Source organism: Prosopis cineraria, unplaced genomic scaffold, assembly GCF_029017545.1.
Source record: "Prosopis cineraria cultivar Desert tree isolate PC_DT_omini unplaced genomic scaffold, ASM2901754v1 PC7, whole genome shotgun sequence".
In the NCBI taxonomy this organism is placed as follows: Eukaryota; Viridiplantae; Streptophyta; class Magnoliopsida; order Fabales; family Fabaceae; genus Prosopis; species Prosopis cineraria.
The window spans coordinates 27445722-27458191 of NW_026555338.1; the positions used below are offsets into that span (position 1 = coordinate 27445722).

Consider the following 12470-nt stretch of genomic DNA (forward strand, 5'->3'; position numbering starts at 1 on the left):
TTACTATTTTACCCTCCATTCTAATCAAACTAACTTTATAATTTAATATTTTTAACAAAGGTTACTTTTGTCTTTTCAGTTTTCACCCATCCTTTGCATTATTAACTCTTTCCCCAACTAAACATAAAATGGGAATGACATTCTCACTCTTATTCAAACATATCAAACATAATATTAAATTACAAAACCTTTTGAATTTGATTTTTATTGTTATAAAAATTATATGTGCAACAAAGGATTTCTTTTCTTCATTTACAAAAAATAAAAATAAAGTTATTTACAAACCACTTAAGAACAATTTTTGTTCCAACAAGTTATTTGTAGCGTGGATCTGCATGTCTTGTACTCATATTTTTCCCTCAATAGGTGATGATTGGTTGAATTTTGAGTTTTATCTTATTTAAATTCTATTGAAATTTAATTGAAGAATTTGTAAATTGACAAAATATAAAAACCCAACTAAACTGATTATTCAAATGAAAAGGAAAGGGGGGAAAAAAATAAAGTTAAACCTTTCCGATGGAGATACGGGGATAAATTTGCTGAAAATTTTGGATTTGACATTTTAAAGGTGAATTATGTGACACATGGATGGCAATAATATAATCTATCTCAAAATTAATGAGTTCGATAAAAAACACAACACAGGAATGTACGTACACACGCTGACCCAGTCTCTTTCGATGCAGTTTTTGACCAATGAAAAAAATCTCTTTCAATGTTACTTTTCTAGCGAGGCGCATCCAAGGATCTTCTAAAAGACTCATTCACAATTAAAAATTAAATAATTTTAAAATTACTTTATAAGATTAAAGAATTTAAATGAAATTAAATTATGTTGTGAAAAGACTAAACTACTTCTAACGTATGTGTATTAAAAAATTAAAAAAATAACAATCAAGGATTGTTGAAATAAATTTATATCAATTAAAAATTATTTATTATTTAAATTTAAATGAATACTTGTTGCTTCATGTTAATTTTTTATTAATAAGTATTTATTTGAGTTTTAATAACAACTCATTATAAATTAATAATAATTTATTCAGGATTTTTTTATTTAAATTTTGACAAATTGATAAAAATTTATTTAAATAATTTTTAATTATTATTTTTTTTAAACAGTTTACTTCCACAACCACTGGTGTCATACTATTATCTTTGGTTGTTGGAGACCGTCTGTCCCCGATGAGGTCATCAATTGTCAGACCTCGAGTGATGATTGCCAAGCTCTAATGCTAACAATTAATTAAACCATTAAAGGAGGCCAAAGAGGGGTTTGAATCCAAAATATTAACCACCCAAAAGATCAATAATCATCAAGCCACTGATGCCATCTACTTATAATTTGCAAAAGAAAAAATAATATATGTAATAATTATGACAATTGGTTAATCATAAGTGAGGGATTATGATGAACAAGTCATTATTTCAAAAAATAAGTCTTCGTTCCATTTTAACAAGCACAAATTAAGTAATCAATAAGTAATTTAGATAAACACGTATTATGATTTAGTGGATAAATTATTATTAAAAAAAACTTTTTATTTTATTTTAACAAACATCAATTTCATAATTAATAAATTAAGAAAATAATCATTTTGCTTGTTAAAATAGTTATCATTATTGTTATAATTATTACATATATTATTTTTTGCATATTATAATTAAATGACATTAATGGCTTGATGGTGATTGATATTTTGGATCGCCAAGGGGGTTTGGGTTTAGACCCACTTGACCACCTGTAATAATTAAATGGTTCAATTGATCGTTGTCGCCACTGGTAGCTTGTGACCTTGGTGATGGTAGGAGTCTCTAGTGACTAGCACCGGCCATCGTGAGGTTAATTTTTTTTTTTTTTAACAGAAAATATATTAGGGTATTATAGTTTTTTTTATTTAAAATGATTTTTAAATTAACCCCTAATTTTATGATGATATATCAAAATACTTTAATCATCGTCTATTATTAAACATGCCGAAGGTCCAAAAAAAAGTAAAATAAAAAGACTCAAGCTTTTTTCTTGAGCCAAAAAAGTCAAAAAGGACTCTGCTTTACTTTAGTACTTCAACGCCCTCACCTGGTTAACGCATGATTTCAGAAGCACAAGCCCACTCCGAATCACTTGCTTTCGTCGCCAGCGCCGCCTACTTCATCTCCGGTGATTGCCTGGTCGGTCTCTCTTACAGTCTTATTCCTATCTCTTCTGCTCCAATTCTTACTTCTGAATGCCTTCTTGCGCCATTTACCATATCGGCAGTCTCGGTTATCAATGACCTTATACTCTGAAAAAGCGTCTGTTTTATTTCTCTATTATTGCAAGAATCACCAGATTAACGCTACGTTATTTCCTTGTCTGAGAATCTTTTTTTTATCCTTTTGATCATTTCGTCTTTAAACCTGCATTTGTCTCCGATGATTTCTCTCTTAAGCCAACCTCAGACTTTTTAACGTCTAGGAAGCAGATGGCAACCCACGAGTTTCTCACTCTTTTCTATTGAGCTGAAGCTCCTGGATTATATTTTTTCTAACTACAAACTTTACCTTGTTTGAGTTTTGTCATTTATATAGCTAGATATGATACCTCCTTGCTGCATTACGGCTGACATTTGATTGAGTTGATTTTTCTGATTAAGTGCTACAAATTTGGTAGTAGGGAGATGAATGATTGTGAATAAGGGTCATATAATTTTGTTATTTCAAACGTTCCTACGCCTTTCATCCCTCAGGTTATCATTTAATTTATATGCCATTGGCCTCTTGAGTTAGAGTAATTTGTAAAGGTTGCAAGAACTGCTCGCTTCTAGGAGACTATCCATAATGTGAAGTTAGTAGTTTAATGATGAAGTCTGAGCTAAATGGATGCCACTTTTATCAATGTTAACATCTATGTTTTTCAACCTTTGTGGTTGATGATGTCGCCTATTGGATGACACAGGCTGTTTCTAAGGTCTTGGACAAAACTTGAAACAACTCAGAAAAACACGTGAGGGAATGTCATCGTCATCTTCTATGGAGTCTCTAGTTCTTAAACTCTTCGAGATCTCAGCTGTCAAATTTGGAAACTTCAAACTCAAATCTGGCATCTCCTCACCAATTTATATAGACCTTCGCCTCATCATATCCTACCCTTCCCTTCTTCAGCAAATCTCCCAAATTCTAATTTCATCTGTCTCTTCTGCTTCCTTTGACCTTGTGTGTGGAGTCCCTTACACTGCTCTACCCATTGCCACTTGTGTCTCAGTCACTAAGAACATCCCCATGGTCATGCGCCGCAAGGAAATCAAGGATTATGGCACTGCTAAAGCCATTGAGGGTGAATACAAGCCTGGCCAAAGTTGCTTAATCATTGAAGACTTAGTTACGAGCGGCACATCAGTTTTGGAAACTGCTGCTCCATTGCGTGGTGCAGGGATGAAGGTCAGTGATGCTGTCGTTTTAATCGATAGAGAGCAGGGTGGGAGAGAGAATTTAGAGGAGAATGGCATCAAGCTGCATGCAATTATAAGACTGACTGAAATGGTCAAAATTTTGAGGGAAAAGGGAAAGCTTGATGATGAGATTGTTGGGACTGTTATGAAATTTTTAGAAGAGAATCGAAAGGTTACTGCTTTGGCAAAGGTGGAGAAGCCTACTACTAGGGTCAGGGCTTTGTCATTTGAGGAGAGGGCAAAGCTGTCAAAGAATCCAACAGGCAAGAGGCTGTTTGATATAATGGCTAAGAAGGAGAGTAACTTGTGTTTGGCTGCAGATGTTGGAACTGCAGCAGAGTTGCTTGAAATTGCTGAGAAGGTGAGAACTTTTCATTTCTTTTGGTATAAATTTACACTCTAATCTCACGTAGTGGGGAAAAAAAAATTAATAGGACAAGTGCTATCTGGAAAATGAGTTCTGTTAATGGGATTCCCCCCCTTTTGCCAATTGGGCTATAGGTAGAAGTATTGCATGAGTAATTATTTGTATTTCACCTAATTTGATTTTCCTTGACAGGTTGGGCCTGAGATATGCCTGCTGAAAACTCATGTGGACATTTTGCCAGATTTTACTCCTGATTTTGGCTCTAAGCTCCGCTCGGTATAATTCTAACAGAAGTGCCCCCTTTTTTTCTGTATATCTATTTTGCCTTACCTCTCAAGATTGCAAACAAGCTTTTTCTTCCCAGGTTTATTGTCTTATACACTTTAGTAGATTAGTTAGCATTTATTAAAGATAAAATGTTGATTTCCTGTGTATTACCTTGGACAGTAGTCTAGTAAGATTTTGAGCATGTGATAATTTTTGTGGAGATACTTAATGTTCTGGTCTTGCTTTGTCTGATACGTTGTTTATTCTATTGAAGATTGCAGAAAAATTTAACTTCTTAATCTTTGAGGATCGGAAATTTGCTGACATTGGTAACACAGTAACAATGCAGTATGAAGGGTAAGACCTTACTCTTCCATTTTGGATTTTTTTTTTAACCAAAAAATTCCTTCCAACTTTTTTGTCTTTCAGGTGGAGATAATTACCCTTACTTTTTTGTGCTTTAATGTGACATTTTTTTTTTGGTTCTGTTATTTGAAGAGGAATCTTCCATATATTGGATTGGGCTGATATAGTAAATGCCCACGTTATCTCTGGTCCTGGAATTGTGGATGGATTGAAACTGAAGGTATGTAATGCTAGATATTATTTGTCTTGAATGCAGCAAGACCTCAATTATAGCATCACATGTCTTGAACTGTACTCAGGGTTTGCCACGTGGCAGGGGTCTCTTGCTGCTTGCTGAAATGAGTTCTGCTGGTAACCTTGCCAAGGGAGATTATACTGCTGCTGCAGTGAAAATTGCTGAGGATCACTCTGATTTTGTTATTGGCTTCATCTCAGTCAATCCAGCGTCATGGCCTGGGGCACCCATAAATCCTTCTTTCATTCAGGCAACTCCTGGTGTTCAAATGGTGACTGGTGGTGATGCTTTGGGACAACGATATAACACTCCATACTCTGTAAGTTATTGAATATTGAAATATTGCCATTCATCAGCCAATGCTTTTCCTATCCACATGTACTGGAAAGTTGATCATTTTCAGAGTTGAACCCTGTAGGAGTTACTTTTCACTTAGTTTTACCTGCCGAGGATAAAAGATTTCTGGTAGGATTAACAATATAACACGCCATATTCTGTAAGTTATTGAATATTGCCATTCATCAACAATGTAAAATGCAGCTTTCTTGCTTTGAAAATCCTTTATTCTTACTGGTTCATATCCTCTTTATAAGTCACCTCTAACTAACTTATCAAAACTAAGACGAGTTAATTAGAGTACTAAAATTTTCTTAAGAATAGATTATTTTTCAATTTTGCCCCTAAATTTAAAAAAGAGTTATTTGATATGTGGAAAGAGTTTTCTTGAAAATTGAAATGTTACACTTTTTTTTTTTTAGAATTTGCTGGAGGGTAGTTTTGAAATTGTACATGAAATGTTAAAAAAAAACAAGGGAAAGTGACCTGTATAAAGGACCAAGGTAACCTTTTAGAAAAAAGGACCGGAGGGAGTATTTATTTTTGCTGCATTCTCCTGGTTTTGCAACTTATTAGTACTTTTAAGGAAAAAACTTCATAGTCAGTAAAATTATGAACACGAGTTGGAATGTAATGAATTCAATAAATCAACATTCATAAAAGTATGTACATATATTGCATTTGAACGGTGATTAGTGTTAAAGATGAAATAGAGATTCTATGTCACTCTTTGTAGATGATAATTTGGTAATTGATAATATCGCTACACTTAAGTCTTGACATATGCAGTTTTGATTGAATGATTTGCAGGTGATCTATGACAGGGGAAGTGACATCATAATAGTGGGACGTGGCATTATCAAAGCAGCCAATCCAGCTGAAACAGCTCGTGAATACCGTCTTCAAGGATGGAATGCATATTTGGCCAAGTGCACTTGAAGCCTCTGTTCAAATATTTTTAATTGGATGAGTCAAATCTCCGTTTTTGTGACATGTTTCATTTCACTAGAAACCCTCGAGGAAGCTCTTGGGTGAAATATGATATGCAATAATACTGTTGGGTTAAGTTTTTATGTGTGACCCTTTTGTTTTCATGCTGATAGATGGACAGATCATCTATTCATGGTGGTTAATGATTTTCAAGTTTTCATTATTACTAACAGTCTAACACTAATAAGATAAAGTGTGACACGATGAGCTAGAATACTGACATTTGCGTTCTACAATTGGAGAACTTTCCTTGCTTGCAGAGTGGAGCTTCTGTGATGCTGCCTTGAGTTTCGACTGTGTTTCTTTGTCTCTTTCTGTTTTTAATAACTTTCTAACAGGTATTCAAAAACTTATGTTAGCCAAAATAAAAATAATTTTGATACGATTATTTAAAACTTGTTTATAAATTATTTTTGTGCGTAAATTAAAATTTTGAAGATCTATTTAAAAATACATTCAATATTTGTCTTTACCGTATGAAGCTGACTAATTTTATAATTCTAAAATTTTCAATCACTTATTTAAAATTATTTATTTTGTAATCTCTTGAACTCAAATATTGGCTAAAAAAACACATATGCTAAATATTTTTCACTAGATTAAAAAAAATATAATTTTCAACAAATCTGAGATATTCATGCGATCATCAATATATTTAGAAAAAAAATAAGGATTTGTTGTAGATAGGGCCAGATTAGTAATAAGAAATATTTCATTATAAATTTTAGGGCAAATTAATTCAGAGATCCTTATAGTTGTCCCTAATTTTTAATGAGCCCCCTGAATTATTTTTTTTTTCTTTTTATCAAATCCATCCTTTATGTTTACTCCGTTTTAGGCGTTAATGCCTAAAGAATAAAACCGTTTGGCGTGAACTATCGGGCTCTAACCAGCGTTTATAGAGAATGATTCATCGTCGTTTGTAGGGGTGAAAGTTAAAAAGTAAGGCATTTTGCTGATCTGTGGGAGTAGAAGTCGAAAGTAACGGATTTAATAACTGATCCGCCGTGCCTGCGGCGGTGGAAATCGAACAAACAGGTAAAGAGAATTTGGTTTTCGAAAAACACCCAAGGCAATTTTTTTTTTTTTTAAATTTTTCTTCTCCGTGGCGTTATGTGTTGGTGGAAGTAGGTGCTGAGTGTTCTTCGTTTTTCTGATCAGTTTCTTTTTCTTTTGGGTGTTTAATCAACTTGTTTTGGCATCTGAAAATGAGTTGTAGTCGAAGATTATGAGCATTGCTAGGGTGAAAATGATGCATCAAATGTTGAAGGAGGTTGCTAAGCTAAGTGTATGGATTTCTCGAAAACAATAGAAAGTCACATTACCCAAAAAAAATTAAGCGTAGAAGGCCTCGGCTGAAGCTCGTGGCAACAGTAAAGTTTAATGGTAGAGAGAAGACAACAAATTCACTTTATTTTTTTTCCCCCCAAAGACGTGGCTCCATTTTCCTACTTGGAATTTTGGTCAAAATCCATCGTGTCAAAAGATTCACTGCTAGTTGCCATGTGGGACTAACGGATCTAACAGCAGAAACTTAAAAGGATCTAATCAAAAAGAAAAAAAAAAGTTCAAGGATCTGATTCAAAACTAGAAAAAACTATAAGAACTGGAAGATTAATTTTTCCTAAATTTTACTTCATCTTCTCTAGATAGAAAGAAATAATAGCAAAGGGTGAAAAAATCAATGAGAGAACAAAATGACACAAGTTTATATCTTGCACCCCATCATTCTTTCTGCTACAGAGATACAACAGGGGAAAGAAAAGGCCCCTGAAACAATGCTAACTGCCATAAACTAAAAATAAATTACAGACAGCTACCCAGCCAACTAAAAATAAATAAACAAAGCCAGATGATGATGATACAGGAGCTGATGATCATGAACAATTAGATCATGTGTGCTCCACATCAAACCAGAAAAGAAGAGAAGTCCGAGCATAAATTACTCTGACTCGTTGCAGTGCAAGATCCCCGCTAGTCAGAACAGCCTTCGCGCCTCCCTCGATCTGAGTTTGAGAAACAAAAACACCATCACCATTGTTCTTCATGGATGAAGGAATCACCTCTCTGCTACAGGCTGTACTCACAATGGGACATGAGAGGTAATCCAGAGGATTAGATTCACACTGAAGTATGCATCCATCTATAGTTAGTCTTCCACTTCTATGGAGCAAGCAGCAACCAAGCTCTGTCTTCACGGTTAGATTTGCTAGTTTGCATGTGGAAAGGAACTCCAATGCACTGCTCAGACAAAATTAAGAGCAGATACAAACATGTTGCAGAAGACGAATTCAGTGGTGACTTTTCTGGAGACCTGTCCATGCTGCTGGATTATGGTTGAGACAACAAAGATAGATTTTGGATATGGTAAATGGTGTTTGCAGTATTGTAAACCATAGTCAAGACATGTAGCTCAAAAGCAGCAAGAGTCTAGCCTTGGCTAGCATCCATTGAACCCAGCAGCATGGAGGTGGGTCTGAATGACCACTTCAGAAGTTCACCAAACAAGGTAATGAAACTAGATAGAAGTTCTGCAAACCTGTCTGAACCTCGAGAACAAAGGAGCATTGTGTCATCTGGAAGTTCGCCCGCACCAACCTAGGCAAAGAAAGTTCAGAATTTCAGATAAAAAAGGAAAGCATGGAAACATTTCTTTACATCAAAATTATTTTCCATGGACTAGTGATAATGGTTAATGGCCAAAGCACCAATTTAAATTAGTGAAGAATTTCTTCTATGTCAGGCAGAGAACAAAACAAGCATACAAAAAGATATGGTCTGATGGCCAGTGTTAATGTAAATTCATCAGGTAACCCACAGTATTGATTTAGAAATTTGTTCCTCTCTGAATGTTGAGAAAAACTCCATAGCAAAGGAAGCTATGCATCACGATGAAGCATTGCCATTTAGTATATGACCTCAGATTGAAAGTCACAGTGACTACAACTGAAAATCATCCAACCACAATGGTATTAAGGACCAATACCAATGAGACAGTGATGATACTAGAGGACAACTAAAAAACGCAGTCACTCGGCACCAGCAAGAGCTATGTGCAATACCTATAGCCAAAAATGCATTATACTTCTTGTAATTATTTAAACAAGAGAAATCATAACAAAGAGGACATAATTTAGAAACAAAGACAAAACTGATTCTTGAAAAAACACTTAGGATATTTTTTTCTTTTCATCTATTTCAGCTGGAAACTAAACGAGTGCCTGTGGATTCTATTGCCCTGGATGAAGGACTTACAAGGCACAGTGGTTTCTTTATCTGAATGTTGGAGACACGATGGCTCCCCCCAGCTGAAACTAGAATGGTATCCCCTGGTCTGAGAGAAACAAAACGATGATCATAACCTATTATGTGATGAGGAAAATCCCAGAAACAAGGCAATGATGACAAACCTAGCTGCAGAAACAGCAGCTTCAATGCTGGGGAAAACACCAGGTTCAGATAAGTCTTTGGCCGATCGATCTACTCGAAGCCACAGGCGAGGATGACATGCCAAGTAATTCCATCTGTGGCAAACGAGGGCGGTGTTATAGCGATCTGCAAACTCAATAGCAGCTCCGTGACAGAAATGACACTTATTTCCATACCACAACCCTACTTCATACTCCAAATCACCAATACCAACTCAAAGAAACATCTAACAGCATAGCCTACACAATCACATCAATCCCCAAAAAAAAAATTCCAAATGAACGAACTTTTGACAAAATCCAGTGTTGGGTCTTCTTTAATTGACCGAAACATGTAACCGCAAAGAGATTAACAAACTCAATAACATGTACAAGATAGAAATGGGAAGAATCCAACTTGAAACAGACCAAAAACTGGGGTATTGCAAAATCAAACGAAAGGAATCAGATATAACAAAACCCAAAAAGGAAGAGAGAAGATAGGGTTTACCAGGAATAGGGGAGAGGAAGCTGAAGATGTGCATAAGACAGCCATCATCAAGATTATTGATGTGAGAAACCGAAGACGAAGAAGATGAGATTTTTCTCCTCAGACTTCGCTTCCAATTTCCCTTATGTCCTTCAGGGATGCTCGGTTTCATCTGAACCATATCCGGATCCAACTCCATTGCCCACCTGCTCCCCTCAATCGGACCCGCTTCAACCTTCTCTCGAGCCTTTTCACGAGATTTTATTTGATCGGCGTCACAACCAACCGACTATAAACGCCCAACACAGCTTTCATATCCTATGCAGTGGCACTGTTTTTTTCTTGGTATGAAAATGGCATAATTTTTTTTTTTCTTTTTCCTAGCATGAGGATGGCATACTTGTCATTCAAGTTTTTTGTCATCTACATGCCATACCAAAGGGCTTGGGTAAATTAATTTAAATAAATGTTTTGTATTTTCATAGATTTTTAAAATTGTTTCTATTTTTATTTAAAAAAACATTTCTGTTTTCATTTTCTTTTATTTTATTTTTAAAAAACACACTACATTTGATCATTATATAAACTTTAACTATGAGTCTATGACCAATTATTATTATAAGTTATCATCATTAACTGAGTAATTATCACAATCAATAGTTTTTTTAGTTCTAAATTGTGTTTAAATTAATATAATGAAACAGATTTTTATTTTATTTTGTTTTTGAAAAATAATTTTTAAAAATTGGTGTACAAAACATTTTTTTAAAAAGATGAGAATAAAACCAAACCACCCCTAATTTTCCCTAATTTTCATATCAATTTTACATTTTTTATTTATTGAGATGAATATATCAATATATATAAAAGTAATAAAACAAAAACCTATAATATTCGTAAATTATTGACTACAATCCAACGGCCCTTCGCATTCTTAGAATCTAAATATTTGACTGTCCAAAATTATGCTATGTTATGGACAATGAAGTGTTTTTTTTTAAATGAGAATTATGCTATGTTATCTTAGAAGCTCCTTGAGAGAAGATTTGAAACTCTTTAAACAGCCCTCATGCATTTCATGAGACATAAGTTGTAGATGCCAAAAAAAAAAAAAATTACTCCTTTCATTAAAAAAAAGTTGAATATTTAAAAATATAAGATATTTTTAATCTTTTGAAGTGTAATTATTTTTTTTTAAAGTGTCCCTCTACCCTCTTAATAATGATTTATATTTATTATAGGATGTTTAATAGAGATAAATATGAAGATATAAAATTAGTTTGAAAATAAATAATAACTTTATTGGGAGTGAGATTTAATTAAAAATACTTTATATTTTTTAATAAAAAAATATTATTTATGACTTATCAATAATATAATTAACTTTTTTGAAAAGTATCTCATGTCAATCACTCGAGATTGTTACCAATGCTATGACAGTATTCCCAAAGTAATGTGGTCTATATCCACCCAAGCTCAAAGTGGATGATCTTGCTATAGAAAATTGGATTATGACTTTTTAAAATATTTTGATTACCATCTTAGTATCAAAATTCTTAGACATTTTAGAAGGCATTAATCTTTGTAGGAAAACAAGTTTGACTAGAATTAATATCCATTATGATTATGATTATGATTATAGAGAACACTTTTGTTATAAGAAATTATTAAAAAAATTAGGAATTTTGTTATGAAAGACTATATGACTTTAACATGCGTTCAAAAAAGCTAACAGATATGCTAATATACTTGCACACCATACATGTGAAAACAATTTAAATCTTTTTTTTAGTCATTCACTTTTAGGATGCAAATTTTTTTGAGAATTTGATATAACTTGAATTTTATATCCCTCTGCATGATTTTTTTTTATGACCTTGTATTTAAAAAAATTGATGGTCTCTCATTTCTAAGATTAGGGACGTAGCCACATTGTAGATAGAGGGGGTAATTATTCCCGTGAAATTTGTAGAAATTACACTTTTTTTTTTTTTATCAAAATTGCACTTGGCCCCTTTCAAATTAGTTGCCCCCAATAAAAAATCAATTGTCAAACTTTCTCTTTAAAATTATCAAGCACACATTTAAAAATATTATTTATTCATATTTATTAGAAAAATAAATTTATGATATAAATGAAATTAAGATATATTTTTAAATTTTTCATGTAATTTTTGGTAAAAAAAACTTCTCATATACTTTTATTTATATATTATTTTAATTATAAGTATATATATTGTCTCATTACTAAATTTTTCTGGATCTGTCGTTGTTGGGAAGTATGGAGCGATTGAACAACCTCTTAACAATGAACGTGCTCACAGTTAGGGAGTGAAAACCACAACCAAAACCAAAATTCAAGATCACAATTTTTCGTGAGACACTAAATACAAGGAAGAGCAGGGTGAGTTATGATGAATTTATGCAGGCTGAGGAAATTACTAACTCAAGTAAAGTTGCAACTTCTTCTTCTTAGTTTTTTTTTTTTTTTGGGAGTAGAAATGGGAACTAAAATTCAACCAAAACTAAAAACAGTACAAAGCACAAAGTAAAGCAGCAAAGAAATGAAAAAAGCCTT

The 12470-nt window shown here is 33.4% G+C and overlaps 2 protein-coding genes across 3 annotated transcripts; one reads left to right on the forward strand and one right to left on the reverse strand.

Annotated features, from left to right (window-relative positions):
* Positions 1-2055: 2055 nt before the first annotated feature.
* Positions 2056-6161, forward strand: LOC129314942 (uridine 5'-monophosphate synthase-like). 2 transcript variants are annotated; one of them, XM_054958421.1, is made up of 7 exons: positions 2056-2175; positions 2942-3795; positions 3994-4077; positions 4343-4425; positions 4567-4654; positions 4734-4988; positions 5816-6161. In XM_054958421.1, exons 2-7 carry the CDS (start codon positions 2998-3000, stop codon positions 5942-5944), a joined length of 1437 nt encoding a protein of 478 aa, XP_054814396.1. In that variant the 5' UTR covers positions 2056-2175; positions 2942-2997; the 3' UTR covers positions 5945-6161. The 2 variants fall into 2 exon arrangements, with proteins under 2 accessions (XP_054814396.1, XP_054814397.1); XM_054958422.1 differs by having other exon boundaries at positions 2107-3795.
* Positions 6162-7680: 1519 nt separating this feature from the next.
* Positions 7681-10209, reverse strand: LOC129315739 (F-box protein SKIP5). The gene is made up of 5 exons (XM_054959734.1): positions 9914-10209; positions 9406-9550; positions 9251-9329; positions 8535-8593; positions 7681-8236 (listed from the first exon to the last, which is right to left on the reverse strand). Exons 1-5 carry the CDS (start codon positions 10089-10091, stop codon positions 7888-7890), a joined length of 810 nt encoding a protein of 269 aa, XP_054815709.1. The 5' UTR covers positions 10092-10209; the 3' UTR covers positions 7681-7887.
* Positions 10210-12470: the final 2261 nt, after the last annotated feature.

Excerpts from the sequence above, each read along its gene's own strand:
- LOC129315739 (XM_054959734.1), bottom strand. The coding sequence starts at position 10,091 with ATGGAGTTGGATCCGGATATGGTTCAGATGAAACCGAGCATCCCTGAA. Across the intron at positions 9,330-9,405 it reads GCTGCTGTTTCTGCAGCTAG|ACCAGGGGATACCATTCTAG; the intron begins GTTTGTCATCAT and ends TGTTTCTCTCAG. Across the intron at positions 8,237-8,534 it reads TGTTCTCGAGGTTCAGACAG|TGCATTGGAGTTCCTTTCCA; the intron begins GTTTGCAGAACT and ends TTGTCTGAGCAG.
- LOC129314942 (XM_054958421.1), top strand. The coding sequence starts at position 2,998 with ATGTCATCGTCATCTTCTATGGAGTCTCTAGTTCTTAAACTCTTCGAG. Across the intron at positions 3,796-3,993 it reads TGCTTGAAATTGCTGAGAAG|GTTGGGCCTGAGATATGCCT; the intron begins GTGAGAACTTTT and ends TTTCCTTGACAG. Across the intron at positions 4,078-4,342 it reads TTGGCTCTAAGCTCCGCTCG|ATTGCAGAAAAATTTAACTT; the intron begins GTATAATTCTAA and ends ATTCTATTGAAG.